Source organism: Dipodomys spectabilis, unplaced genomic scaffold (genome assembly GCF_019054845.1).
Source record: "Dipodomys spectabilis isolate Male_0828 unplaced genomic scaffold, ASM1905484v1 ptg000032l, whole genome shotgun sequence".
NCBI classification, from domain to species: Eukaryota; Metazoa; Chordata; class Mammalia; order Rodentia; family Heteromyidae; genus Dipodomys; species Dipodomys spectabilis.
In genome coordinates, this window is record NW_024870709.1 from 24,505,070 (window position 1) to 24,519,993 (window position 14,924).

The 14,924-nt window shown below is 36.9% G+C and overlaps 1 protein-coding gene across 1 annotated transcript in view; it reads left to right on the top strand.

The window, feature by feature from the left end:
• Positions 1 to 14,924, top strand: part of Adgrg7 (adhesion G protein-coupled receptor G7) — a 33,589-nt gene that overhangs the window by 16,595 nt on the left and 2,070 nt on the right. Inside the window, exons 7-15 of the mRNA XM_042676754.1 lie at positions 592 to 725; positions 933 to 1,037; positions 3,462 to 3,625; positions 3,963 to 4,118; positions 5,697 to 5,809; positions 8,224 to 8,567; positions 9,952 to 10,048; positions 10,786 to 10,941; positions 13,252 to 13,408. Of these exons, the coding sequence (XP_042532688.1) occupies positions 592 to 725; positions 933 to 1,037; positions 3,462 to 3,625; positions 3,963 to 4,118; positions 5,697 to 5,809; positions 8,224 to 8,567; positions 9,952 to 10,048; positions 10,786 to 10,941; positions 13,252 to 13,408 (1,426 nt within the window). The remainder of the gene's footprint in view (positions 1 to 591; positions 726 to 932; positions 1,038 to 3,461; positions 3,626 to 3,962; positions 4,119 to 5,696; positions 5,810 to 8,223; positions 8,568 to 9,951; positions 10,049 to 10,785; positions 10,942 to 13,251; positions 13,409 to 14,924) is intronic.

Here is a 14,924-nt window from a genome sequence, read left to right on the forward strand (position 1 = left end):
AAAAGACCAGAAGTGGTTCTGTGGCTAATGTGGTAGCACTGGCCTTTAGCACAAAGAGGCTCAGAGACAGTGCCCAGGCCCTGGGCTCAAGCCCCCTCCCCCCCCCCCCCCCCCAACAACAACGTATAAATATCAATATATCATAAGCTTAGATTACTGTCTTATGTGAGCAAGCTTTTGTTCAGTCACATCTCTGCTCTACAGGACATTTACATTGCTTTAGCGTTCTAATATTATGAGCAGTCAGCACTCTCATACATAATCACTGCCTACACAATTCATTTTTCCTTAGGTGATATTTCTATGTGTAGTGACCAGTTTTCTCATAATTATAACCAGCATCTACTCAGGGTGGAGTCAAAACTGCATATAGTAAATACTAAATTTGTCAATAAAGTGGGAAGACTGTATATGTATTAAAACAAGACTATGTTGAAGAAGAGAAAGTATTTTTGAGCAAAAGTCAATGTCATTGTGACCATGTAAGATCTATGCTCATGCCTTTCCCCTATAAAGTGGTAGAAAACAGACATCTTGGGATTTACAACCAAACCTCTAAAATATTAACTTGTTATGTTTCATTGTATGCAGGCTTATTGAGCAAATGGAAAATTATTCCTTGACTTTGAACAACGAGTCAGTGGTGGAACCTAATGTGGCAATTCAGTCCTTTAATCCTGGAATTCATGAGCATTCTGAAAGCGTTCGGTTCTCGGTACAGAAAGGTGAGCTGTTTGCCTCATATGCTTATAAGAGCTAAAAGCATTATGCTCTGAATCATAATGTCCTATTCGTGACAATGTAGACTGTTCAGCATATATTAATTGTGTAATTGTATTATCGTAATTATAATTGCATACTTGATTTCACTGTAATATTTTATGCTTGCTTTGTTTTGATCAATGTCACTCCAATTTTTTTCCTTCTCATAGGATCAAGTGATTCTCTAGTTTCTGGTTCCATATTTGCAGAAAATGTGAACACACTTAATCCAAATGGACAGACTGAACTTCAGATCTTGCTCAAAACCAGAAAAAGTTGGTCTCAAACTTTACTACATTTTTAATGCCCCCAAATTTATGGAATTCATAACTTCAAATCCACTGAGAGAGAAGTAATATCTACTTATTTTCACATTTAATAACATGGTTTGAGTATATCCGGCTTGAGTATATCTGATATATTGCAGAAATCTCATTTCTACTGTTTTACATTGTACTTTTTCTTTTCTAATCCTCTTTGGAATGTAGCAGAATTGAAATGTTCAACTCATACAGATCTATTTCTACAGTAAACCCTGCTAAAGTGGTTCTGTTTTAGATTTCTATATTTTGAAACCATTGGCCAGACATCGTGGTGTGTGCCAATGATGCTAGCACTTGAGAGGCAGGAGTAAAAGGATCACAAGTTCATAGTAATGAGACTCTGTCTTAGAAAACAACATAAAGCAAGGATGTTCATTGCTTTTCTCTTTTCCTCTTGATCACTGAAAACATCATTGATTCTGAATACTAATCTTTTTGACAAGTAAGTTGCTAATATGTTTTCTTTGGTCTGTAGTTTTCATTTAGTTCTTTATGTTTGGAGCTTTGCCAAAATTTTAATTTATAATGTATCAATTTTTCCAATGTGTTTCTTTCCCTGTATAAGTGGTACTCTTTGTTTTTCTTAAAGAAAACTTTCCCTCTCTGGAAGTCATCATAGTAAATTCCTGAATAGTTTTAATATTTCTATTCACATTTAAGTCTTTGGTGCACCTAGAATTTATGTTTTGTGTGTTTAGAAAAAGGAATCTATTTTTTATTCCATAAATAAACAATAGAGTTGAATAGGTTAAAAACATTATTAGGAGGCACAGGTCTAGATTAGACCGAAAGCACATTTTAAAAAGTTGCAGATAAAATTGTCTTCAGTTGTCGTGTACAACATGTTTAGGAGTATAAACATTTTTGTTTGTTTTTTTTGGGGGGGGTCTGTTTCTCACTAGATAGCTCAGGCTGGCCTTGACCTGACAATGTGTCACAGGATGGCCTCTAACTTGGGATCATCTGCCCCTGCCACCCAAGTGATCTCCTTACAAGTGTATAAGACCATGCCTTGCTCATGTAGAAAACTGGAGCTTTCTGAATAGCAAGACACAGTAAATGTATGTGTCAGCCTATGTCACTTCTTTCATTGTTAAAACATAGGACAAAGAATATAACATTCCATGTAAGAAGAAGTAGTTCAGGATTGTACAGCATGCCAACTGTAGTTAGGTACACATATGTTCTTGAAAATTGTGAAGAGTGCATGTAAAATCAGTTGTAATCGGGGTCCCCATAACTCTCGTCTTGGGTTTTAATTAGTTTGCTTCAGTACCTCACAGTGCTCTGAGAAAAAAGTTTGTTGGTTTATGACAAAGTACACCACAAAGGATACAGATGAAGAGATACATACACATGTGAGGTGTGCGCGAAAGAGTGCAGAGCGAGAGGGTAGAGGCTCACTACCTTTTAGGGATTTCCATTAGCTATTGCAAAGGTGCCTGAAGCCTTGGAGTACCTTTGAGGCCTTGACTAACCTTTTCTTTTGGGGCTTTTATAGAGGCTCTACTGCACAGAATGATCAAACATGGACAACTGTGTAGAAACGTGATTGGACAAAGAATAGGACTTAACAGATGAAGCAAGGCCTGTCTGTTCACATTCATCTTTCTTGGTGCCTCTGTGCAACATTCTTTCTTTCCAGCTATAGAATAAGACTTCTTCTGAAAAAGGGAGTTTTATTATCTGTCTGATCAAGTATATCAGAAAATGCCTTTAATTTTTTTGTTTTCTTTTTTTCACCTACTTTTCCTTTCATTATATCTTTAAGTAGTTCTCCAAAGCTCTTATCATTTAACAAAGCAGTTTATGAATACAATGTATCTTAATTACTGTCACCTCTTCAACATTCCTACTCACCCCTTCCCTCACTCTTCTTAATTTTATAGTATATATACTGGAATCTTGAGTACATTTTCTCCCTCTTCTCCTTTTCATCCATCTACTCTTTTCCCCATGATAACATCCAATCCCTTTTCAAGTACCTACTTCCTAATATTTTATTTTGCTTAACTTTACCTTTCTAAGGACTTACACTGTTGAGTTCTCCCTTTAATCTACCGTATTTCAGTTAATATATTTTTATATGCTTGCAAGCCACCCGTGTATTTATTTATAAGTTTGTAGAGAAAATCAAATTTCTTTTATCGTGTAGGTATGAGGCAGTACTGGTAGATGTCCACAAAATATGCATAATATAATATCTTATAACACCAACATATTATATTGCAATTAAGTAAAGATTCACCAGTAAACAATTTTTACTGCACTATACACAAATATTAGGCACCAATGCAGTTTAATAATGACATGAAACTGCTTCCTGTTTACTCCAAGATTTGTGTGTTGATTTTAATGTCCTCTTTCTCCCCACAGATAACGCTATTTCTAAAAAATTTGGCTTTGTAGTATATCAAAACAACAAGCTTTTCCAATCCAAAACTTTTATGACTAAATCAAATTTCAGTCAAAAAATTATCTCAGGCAAAATAGGTGAAAATGAGAACGATGCTTCTGTTGAAATGGTCTTTAACCCAACGGTGAGTTTTTACATGTACAGAAATAAGGCTCTTCGTTACTTAATTATAAAAGCAAAGATAATTTGGGTAAATGAAATCTCCAGAAAATCTTTCTGAAAGATTATTTGAAGAAAGATTCTTTAAATCTATCCTCATACATATTTTTTGTAAAACTACCTTAGCTACAAAATTAGCTAAGTTGAATTTTACATAATTTTTCGCTCAATCTACAATGTGGGTACTAATATTAAATATGTATTTTAACTGCTTTCTCTTATGACTATCTTATTCTGTTAATTTTTTCTATCTAATGAAGCATTAAAATATCAGTGATTGTAATTGTCTTATTAATTCACAGTACAACAAAAAAGTATTCCAACTTTATTCATATGCCTGTGTCTACTGGAATCTGTCGACAAACAATTGGGACACATATGGCTGTAAAAAAGGGAATGTAACTGATGAATTCTTGGGCTGTCAGTGCAACCACACTACTAATTTTGCTGTGTTAATGGTAAGAAGGTTTATCGTATCTCTTTTCAGAGAAGAATTTTCCTTATACTCATATTTAGGATGCACTAATTTGGAATTAACTTTAAAATTTAGCTTACACAGGTTCTCAAATTGAAAACTCAAGTGTAAATAGAATTGAAAAAGTGCTGGCTGGTAAAGGAAGGTATTGTATATGGATTTAGCATAGATTGAATTAGCACTTCATTGTTTCCTCATGGGAAGAAAGAAAGCCTCTGTGTAGAAGAGGAATTGATAAACACTGTACACTGTTACTGAAGTTAGGAAGTTGTTATGGCCAGAGGAAAGCTACACAGTATGTGAGTCTCAACCTATATTTAAACATGTACGAACAGTTTAGTTACCTGGAGGTGAGTGTGTGTGTGTGTGTGTGTGTGTATTCTGGTACTGGGACTTGAACTCAGGACCTGAACCACTGTCCTTGAGATCTTTTGTTCAAAGTTAGTGCTCTACCATTTGAGCCAGAACTCTATTTCTTTCTGTGGTTAATTGGAGCTAAGAGTCTCATGGACTTTCCTGCTCTGGCCAGTTGTGATATATGATCCTCAGATCTCAGCCTCCTGAATAGTTAGGATTACAGGTGTGAGCCACTGGCACCTGGCATAACTAATGCTTTTTTCAATTGGCATTGTTCAAATTATAAGAAAATATAAAATGCATAGTCTTTAAATTTTTAAAAATTTTTCTCATAGTTGCTCTGTGTATTCCTTAAAACTTTTTAATTGCAAAGCTGCCCCATAAAAAAGTGCCCTTACAAGTAATTGAATAATTACTGTACACACCATCTTTATATCTCTGAAAGTTGTTAGTCTGCCTCTCACTTTGTTTGGTCTGATGCTGAGGACTGAACTCAGGGCCTTGGACTTGCTAGGTAAACATTCTTCCAATGAGCTAAGTCCCTAACCCCAGAATTGTCCCTTTTAAGAAAAGAGGTTTCTGGGGCGGGAAAGGTGGCCCAGTAGTAGAGCACTTGCCTTGCATGCATGAGGCCCTGGGTTCGATTCCTCAGCACCACATAAGCAGAAAAAAAAAAGCTGGAAGTGGTGCTGTGGCTCAAGTGGTAGAGCGCTAGCCTTGAGCTGAAGAGCTGAGGGACAGAGCCCAGGCCCAGAGTTGAGGCCCCACAACTGGACTCCCTCCCCCCAAAAAAAAAGAAAGAAAGAAAAGAAGCTTTTAACTGCTCCTTTTCTAGAAACTAAAAGCAAGAAATGTTAGCTTTAATACGCAATGGTATGAAAAGACACTTGGAATGTTTTTCCCTAGTAATGGGCTGTTAACACTATGAATTTTCTAAGGAGAAATGCTCCATTTGTAGAAACTAAAAGCAAGAAATGTTAGCTTTAATATGCAGTGGTATGAAAAGACACTTGGAATGTTAGCACTATGAATTTTCTAAGGAGAAGTAGACATGTTTATTCCACAGTACCTATGATGTATCATATTTAGGATGGAGATCAATAGAATATGATGTTATTTGGCCAACCTAACTGTAGATGATGTTGACTTTCATTGATGTTTTAGGAGTGGTTATTTAAAAATATGCATCAACCTACTTTTTCAGAGTTTCAAAAGGAATTATCAGTATCCGGAGTCACTCGACACTTTATCCACCTTGGGATGTGCCCTTTCCATTGCTGGTCTGGCTCTGACAATCATATTTCAGATTGTTACCCGGTAAGAGGTGAAAGAGGTGCTTTTCACAAGAGAAATCACTATCCCGGTGTAGTGCTCCATGTGTGTTCTCAGCAGAACACAGTCCTGAACTAGAAGGGAAGTCAAGAGTTCCACACACTCATTTTGCAGAGGACATCCACAAGAGTCAAAAGGCTATATATAATAAATACATATTGATAAGTACTGAATAGAGATTTTTATAACTTCATTACTTTAAGACTGTAAGCCACAGGAACCAAAGAACTATAATGTGTCATTAAGATGTAACTGCCTTTGAACAGTAAGGAAAATGGTACTTACATAGTGAAGAGAATCAACTATCTTCAAGTCTGAAGATGCTTACCTGGCCAGCATAGGACTCATATGTGCACCATGCCACGCATCCCCAAGCCAGCCTTCTATATATACTGCATCCCTCCTCCACACCACACAGCACAGCACACACAGGCTCACACTGCCTTTGGGAAATTACTAGGAAACAAAGCCAATCGATTGACAAAACCAGAGGAAAAAACTTGTCTCTCATTACAATGACATTAGGTAAGTGTGAAATGAGGGTTAGGTGGGAGTGGTCCTTTGGAAGAATGTTTGGTTCTGCAACCTAGAAGTTACAGCTTCAAACCAAGGAACAGTTCTCAGGCATATTTTACAATAAGACAACCGATCACAATATGTTGACCGCTTAACAATCAGCACGAATTCTCCAAAGTAATCTCTGGAACATTAGTTCCAACCATTAGTTATTGAAAGAGGGCTCTTAGAGGACTCATGTGTCTTATGGAAAGGTCACCTGAAATTATGTTATGCATAGGATATCCCAAAGCTATTAACTATTAGTTTACTTAAATTATGATGAATAGCACTAGGAGGAATACCTATGAAACAAACGAAAAAAAAACATTTAAAATGTTTATGGGGGAGGGCTCACTTCTTTTTTTGGGGGGGGGAGGGCTCACTTTTTTTTTTTTTTTTGTCGGTCATGGGGCTTGAACTCTGGGCCTGGGCGTTGTCCCTCAGCTCTTCAGCTCAAGGCGAGCGCTCTACCACTTGAGCTACAGCGCCACTTCCAGGGCTCACTTCTTAAATGGAATATCAAACTCAACATTATATAATTCTATTTCAAACACATTGCTGTGGCTCATTTTAAGTGTATATTAGCCTTAATTTAAAACTTTTTAGTGAATAAGAAAAATGTAATTTCTGTGCATTGTGTACCATGTAGTTGCCTAGTATGTCCAAAGCTCTGGGTTCAATTTCCAGCATCACTCCTCAAAAAATTTTTTGTTAAGGGCTGGGAAGGTGGATCAGTGGTAGAGGGCTTGCCTTGCATGCGTGAGGCCCTGGGTTCGATTCCTCAGCACCACATAAGTGCTGGAAGTGTCACTGTGGCTCAAGCGGTAGAGCGCTTGCCTTGAGCTGAAGAGCTGAGGGACAGCACCCAGGCCAGAGTTCAGGCCCCACAACTGGCCAAAAAAAAAAAATTGTTAAAAATTTAAGAGACTTTTCTCTACATTCAGTGCAGGTTCATCTATTACTGTGACATAGCTTCTATTTTGAGGTGGATAACTGTCTTTAGAGTGTATGCCTTTGCATACACTACATAAATTCTTAAAACTTAGAGATATCAGGGCTGGGAATGTGGCTTAGTGGCAGAATGCTTGCCTCTCATGAGGCTCTGGATTTGATTTTTCAGTACTACACAAACAAAACTAACTAAATAAATGAAATGATACATATACACACATATGAAGAAATCAATTTTTAAAAATTCTATGGCTTCATTAGGCTCAGTCAGAAGTATTCATCCTTTGGTCTTTTTGAGGTCTTCCTGGCGATTGCAGTCAGATGGTCACTGGGCTGAAAATCAAGGTTCGGTTGGGATGCTAGGATGGGGCCATCTTTTCCCACCACTATACCTTCAGAGCACTTCCATGTGGTTTCTGCAGCACAGTAGCTTTTCCCTGTATGCTCACAACTTCAAGGAGTGCCAGTCACTGAGAAGTGTTCCGTGAGGGCTGTGTTATGACTTCCACATGTGTTAGGCTCTTTTATCTTGGAACAAAACTTCCTCCTTACAAAAAAAATCCAGATTAAGAACTGTATCTTGTGACTACATTGATTTAAGACAAACATGTTAATAATTTTGTCCAAAAAGTTCTTTTCTTTCCTTCCCCCTATAGTTATTAAAAATGTCTAAGTTGTTGTGGGCCCTGAAAACACCGTGTTCCTTAACGATTGTTCAGCATGATGGATTAATCAGTCATGAATGTCAGCTTTCTGGTACATTCTGTTATTTAAATGAAGGCACAAAGCAGGTTTGGGAAAGGATAATACTGGCAATCAGAGCTTGCTAGGAGCCATACTTGGAGAGTAGCTAGCACTGTGAAACTGATGATTGATTTTTGTTTCTCCAGGAAAGTCAGAAAAACCTCAGTAACCTGGGTGATGGTGAGCCTGTGCGTGTCAATGTTGATTTTCAACCTCCTCTTTGTGTTTGGAATCGAAAATACCCAAAACAAGAACCTGAACACAAATGATACTAACACTAATATTCCCTCTACTAACATAATCCCTGAAACGGACACTGTTGACATCCCCAATCCCTCCTGTACGGTGTTTGCTGCCTTACTGCACTATTTCCTGTTAGTGACATTTACCTGGAACGGACTGAATGCGGTGCAGCTCTACTTCTTTCTAATCAGGACCATGAAACCTCTTCCTTCTCATTTTATTCTTTTCATCTCATTGGTCGGATGGGGTAAGTATTTGCATCTCTATTTGTTGGGAAATTGAATTTTGCTGTGGTCCTTTAATTTAAACAAACACTGATCACAGGCCTACTATTAAAGGCTTGGAGGTGGGGGAGTAGAAGATGAAGTAATAATACTAATAATTCTTTCTGCCTCGGACCTTGAACTCTAGTGAAAGAGCCAGATACGATCAAGACTGTTATGTTAGATAGGATTACAAGATATTCAATAGCTAAGTGCATACAATCATAGAAAATGATGTTTATCATTTTATATCCAAGAAATGGAAGCAAGAGGTTTTTTTTTTTGGGGGGGGGTCTGGTTGTGGGGCCTGAACTCTGGGCCTGGGAGCTGTCCCTCAGCTCTTCAGCTCAAGGCTAGCGCTCTACCACTTGAGCCACAGCGCCACTTCCGGCTTTTTTTTTTTTTTGCTTATGTGGTGCTGAGGAATTGAACCCAGGGCTTCATGCATGCAAGGCAAGCGCTCTACCACTGAGCCACCTTCCCAGCCCAAAGCAAGAGGTTTTTATCTTGTACTGTTTGCTGTTCTCTTTCCTTTTTGTCTTTGGTTTATTCCCTTATGCCACTGTTTTTTTTTGTTTTGTTTTTTTTGTTTTTTACTTCTGTACCCTTTGTCTTGTGTATAAGTTTATCTGATTTGAGGAGGGGAATGGAAAGCACAGAAATGGTGGGACAAAGGGCAAACCAATTCAGCAACCTATTGGACACTATCTTAAAAATGAAGTATACGACTTGGGGGTGGGGGAGGAGGGAAATTGGAAAGGGAAAAACAGAGAGAATGAGGGAGGGAGTGGCATTGTTCGAAAGGAAATATACTCAGTACTTGACTTCTGTAACTGTACATCACCTTTACAATAAAACTAAGAAGCAATTTTTTAAAAAGTTACAAGATAACATAAACAAAACATCTCTTTATTAGTTCATTTGCAATATAGACCATAACTAATTAATTTCCTAGATACTTTAAAATAAATATTTTTTAAAGAAAGCCAGAGTGACTCCTTAAGGAAAGAATTCGTGAAATTTTTACTAGATTTTATCCAAGAAAGAAGGGAAAGTCATCTTAGTGATGCACAGATTTAAATTTATTTACATGAAAGAGGAATTCTACCATTTTAGGACAGAACTTGTTGTAGGAGGTACCAAGAAATGAGATTTAGTATACAGTTGGTATAGAGAGTCAATACAAAAAAGAAAGAAAAATGAAAAATTCTGTCTAGTGTTGACCTACATTTATGGATCCATCCATTATCCAAAGTGGAAAGAACAGTACATCTGAAAAGGGTCAGATGTATAATTCATTCATGGTCTTTTATAATTAATACTGGTCTTGGATAAATGATTAATTCTATACATCTCTTTGTTGAGCAGGAGTCCCAGCTATTGTAGTGGGTGTAACAGTGGGAATTATTTATGCTCAGCATACGAAGGATCCCAACTGGGAGTTAGAATATCGACAAGAGGAAATGTGAGTTTATATTTAAAATGTCCATTTCTTTGAGAAATGATGGTAACTACAAGGTCTGTGAACTCCAAGCCTCACTGTACAAGTATACTTCACTTTATGTTATCATATTTAGCGGTGGATTTTTCAGTTCTCAAAGGTAATATTGTATTTGAATTGAGATATTGGAAATTTCATATGTCAAAACCCCTGAACAGTCTATACTTTCTTAATTTGTAAGTCTAATCTTTTTACATTAAATTTGCTTTTCATTATTAGGTCTGAAAATCAGTGGTAGAGCTCCTTCTTAGAATATTGTATGCTTTGGATTTTGAGCCACAGCAACAGAATGATAATCATATCGATGATGACAATAATGATATGACAGTAATAATAATTTAGGATTGCCTGACTCAGAAGTCTTATTCTTTCCACTAGCTTATACTGACTGAAATATAAATATGGAAGAACCAAGTCTAGTATGCCTAATTTGTTTTGTTATGTTTGACATAGTCTCTCTATATAGCTGAGGCTTCAGTCTTGAGGATCACAAGATCTGAATTACAGAAAGATTACAGGTGTGTACCTTTATACTAGTTGTAGTGGGTTGAATTCCTGGAAGTGATTATAAATGTGCAATATGTATAGACATATAGGCTTTAAGCAGGTATTTCAGTTAGGTGGGTGCCAATAATGTTCATATTGTAAGAAAACAATATTTATACTTTTCTTTCTCATGATATAATTTCTTTTCTTCACAGTTGCTGGTTGGCAACTTTAAACAGCAATGGTTTTATATCACATCCATTTTTGTGGTCATTCCTAATACCTGTAACCATTATCCTTATCACCAATATTGGTATATTTATTGTAATCACAGTCAAAGTGCTGTGGAAGAATAACCAGAATCTGACGAGGTAAGAATCTCTGAGTAGAAGCTGCCAGGCAAGACCAATACAGTGGACCATACAGCACCACAATACTCATAATGTCCAGAGAGTTTTCAAATTCTGAAACATGGGCAGAGCTGTGTAATACTCAGGAGAGATTTAATCAGAAGCTACGGTTCAGAAAGTGGATCTTTTCATCTTCTGACATCAGTACTACAATGTGGGACTACCACATTACTTACATAGCATGTCTCTACGTTGTGTGAATTCAGACTTCAAGGAAAATACTTCCCTCCCCAGCCCTAAATATTCAAATCTAATTTGAATAACTAGAGAAATGAGGATTGTCTAGAGATGCTGGGACATGTATTTTCTTTTTATAAACCAGCACAGTAAGCTCTATCATATAAACATTGCTTGGATTTTTATAATAGGTTCATGTTTTAAATTTTTCAATGCAAATATATAAAATTTGGGTATTTTAATTAAAAAATTAGATTGTTTTTGTTTGAAAATCTAGAAACAGCTGGCCACACTGAGCTCACATGTTGGGGTGAGGAAAGCTTAAGCTTTCTCATTTACCACTTCCTATCCAGACCCCCTCCTCTTCTTGCAATAACCTTCCTTGCACCATAGCATTCTCATTATTTTCACTAATATGAAACAAGCACTTTCAGTTGGAGAAACAATGAACACAAAGCATAAGATGTATATGCTCTGGACCCCGACCCCATTTCCACTGTAGAAACTAGTCGAATACAGTGACAATGAAGCTGAGAGTTCAAATTTAATTCCACAATCTGCCCATCCCAGGTGTGCTTACTATAAAAAAAAATCTGTGACTTATAGTAATCTCACAAATAGATCTACTTGGTGTGAAGAGAATGAATGAAAACCACCATAATCAGTGATAATATATTAATATATACTGTGCAATGTACACATGTATCACATATATCCTTACAAAGTGTGTGCTCTAAGTACTATATTTCATGATGAATGATGGTCCTTATTAAGAAAAAAATATGGGGGAAATGTCATCACTGGTAAACATTGAGGTCTCTCTCTTAGTAGCCAGAAAAACTTCAGTGAAAGATTCTTAACCTAATTTCAAGTTAGATTTGATTTCCTTCATACAGAACACTAGCATTTTTGGCCACAGGTACCAATAAAATTTATATTTTTAAATTTTGACTTACTGATAGCCATGGTTCTTAAATTGGCATAGTTACAATGAAAAGTATGTCTAATTGAAATGTTTAACAAATCATCTTCCATGTGTAAATTAGTTACATAACATACTATCCCATAATTTGGTGGTTTATAATGAATGAATGAATGTATGTATGTATGTATTTATTTATTTATTTTTGTCAGTCGTGGGGCCTGAACTCTGGGCCTAGGCGCTGTCCCTCAGCTCTTCAGCTCAAGGCTAGCTCTCTACCACATGAACCACAGCGTCACTTCCAGCTTTTTCTGCTTATGTGGTGCCGAGGAAATCAAACCCAGAGCCTCATGCATGCAAAGCAAGCACTCTACCACTGAGCCACCTTCCCAGCCCCATGAATGCATTTATTATTTGTCACAAGTTTGAGTGTTATTGGATGTTTATTTCACCTTGGCGTTCTCAAATGTTTGGCAGGTGATCTAGATGGTTTATTTTCCTGTGTGGCGACTGGGAGCTGGTTGGACTTGGATAGTAGCTGCTCAGTTGAGGGAGATAACTTCCCTTCCACATAGTTTCTTCTTCTCCAGAGGCCAGCACAGGCTTCTTCACATAGTCATCTCAGGATTCCAGACAGCAGTGAGAGAAGAAAAGTGCTAATGAACAAATAAGTCTGTTTATACCATTTGCTATGTTCCACTAGCCAAAGTAACTCACATTGTCAAAACCAGATTCCAGAGGTATAAACTTCCTATGAGAGGGATGATCACCTTTTACCTAAATAATCCTTCTTTTGTATCAGCTAGAGGCACACAAAAATTCCCAGATAACCCCTCAAGAAAGGGATGCCTCACTTAGTAATTTTGTATAACTACCCATGTGATCAAAATTCCATTCCAAAAGAAAAGTTAATTCTTACTGAAATTTACTTGTAGTAGTATTTAAGAAACTATTTTTGCCTGAGCTCTTAAACAGATACCAAGATATTTCCAAATAAAGCTTGCTAAATCAAATCTTTTTCCGGGATGACACTTTTTTCTGTTGAAGTATAATATCTTAAAATGAACAGGATATGTGTACAGCTTTATATGCATACTAAAAAGTGTAACAATAATATTAGTAAATAAAAATCGAATAACACATATTTCTCTTTCTTGTTTGCTTTCACCTAGCACAAAAAAGGTTTCCTCCCTAAAGAAGATTCTTAGCACATTGTCTATTGCAGTTGTTTTTGGCCTTACCTGGATTCTGTCATACCTTATGCTAATAAATAATGATGACATCAGGATTATCTTCAGCTATATATTTTGCCTTGCCAACACTACTCAGGTATGCTGTTTTTCATCTAGTCTGAATATAGTGTATCCTAAAGCAGTAAAGACTGCATCATCTTTCTGGACCAAGTTTTCTTCCTTCTTTTCTTTGGAAATTCGCTGAAGGCCATTGGCTTAATTATCATTTGGAGATTCTATTTTTAGTAAGTTTCATTGGAAGAAGAACAAAACATCTTTATAACTTATTATGTTCTCTCTGGGCTGTAGGTCCTAGAATCAAACTATAACAGGTTTGGTAACTTCTACCAGTAGCAGATATTTTTATCAAGCAATGGACTTGGAAATATATGTTTTTACCATACCAGTTCATGGAAGCTCCCTGCTAAGTCTGAGATGGACAAGGTTACTCATTGTTGGAGCATTGAATGTTGTGGGTTCATTGAACTTTTTCTTTCAAGTTTTGGAAATTTGCTAAGACTTGTTTTTATGGTTCCATATTTAGACTGTTTTCTTGAATTTTAGTAACATGTTTTAGGTAACATTATGGTCCATAAATCATCATCTAACATGTGTTTAGAATGAAATTATTATTATTTTTGTTGTTGGTTGTGGGGCTTGAACTCTGGGCTTGGACGCTGTCCCTGCGCTCATCAGCTCAAGGCGAGCGCTCTACCACTTGAGCCACAGTGCCACTTCCAGTTTTCTGAGTGGTTTATTGGAGATAAGAGTCTCATGGACTTTCCTGCCCGGGCTGGCTTTGAACCATGATCTTCAGATCTCAGCCTCCTGAGTAGCTAGGATTACAGGCGTGAGCCACCAACACCCAGCTTAGAATGAAATTATTAATGAGATATGTCATCTTCTTATAGTCACTGTGTGTTTCTTTGAGTCTACCACTATTTGGGTGCTACATCTTTAATAACACTTGGTTGGTAGTTAGATTGCATAAAATCTACAATAAAAAATAAGTTCCTAAAATAAGCTTGTTCTTTGAATACATAAGCATTCAAAAACTGAACTGAGCATCAAGTCTAATACTTAAATTTTTTAACATGAAATGAAATGAAGAATTTAGTTATTCTAGATAGAGTGGTGTCTTACACTTGTAATCCTAGCTACTCGGGAGGCTGAAGTCATCCAAGGCTGAAAAAGTCTATGAGACTCCATGGCCAATTAATCAGTAAAAAGCCAGACTAGAGGTGTGATTCAAGTGGTAGAGCATCAGCTGTGAGAAAGCAAGTCAAGAGAGAACTCAAGGCCCTAACTTCAAGCTATAGTTCTAGCAAAAATAAACTTAAAAACTTAGTTTTATTACTACATTTCAACTGCTAAATGGCCATGAATGACTATCAGTTCCTTTATTAGACAGAGGGAATCCAGGCCTTAAAGGGCCTCTCATTTAATTTCTTCATCATCACATAGCTCTCCCTACCAGCTCTCTATACAGAAGCAGCATGGCTGCCTGAATTGCTACCACTTTCTGAAAATGACCAGGTAAACTGATATGATAGCTTTCTTTATTGCTGTTCAGACTGCCATAGAAAATGAACATGTGGGGCTGGGAAGGTGGC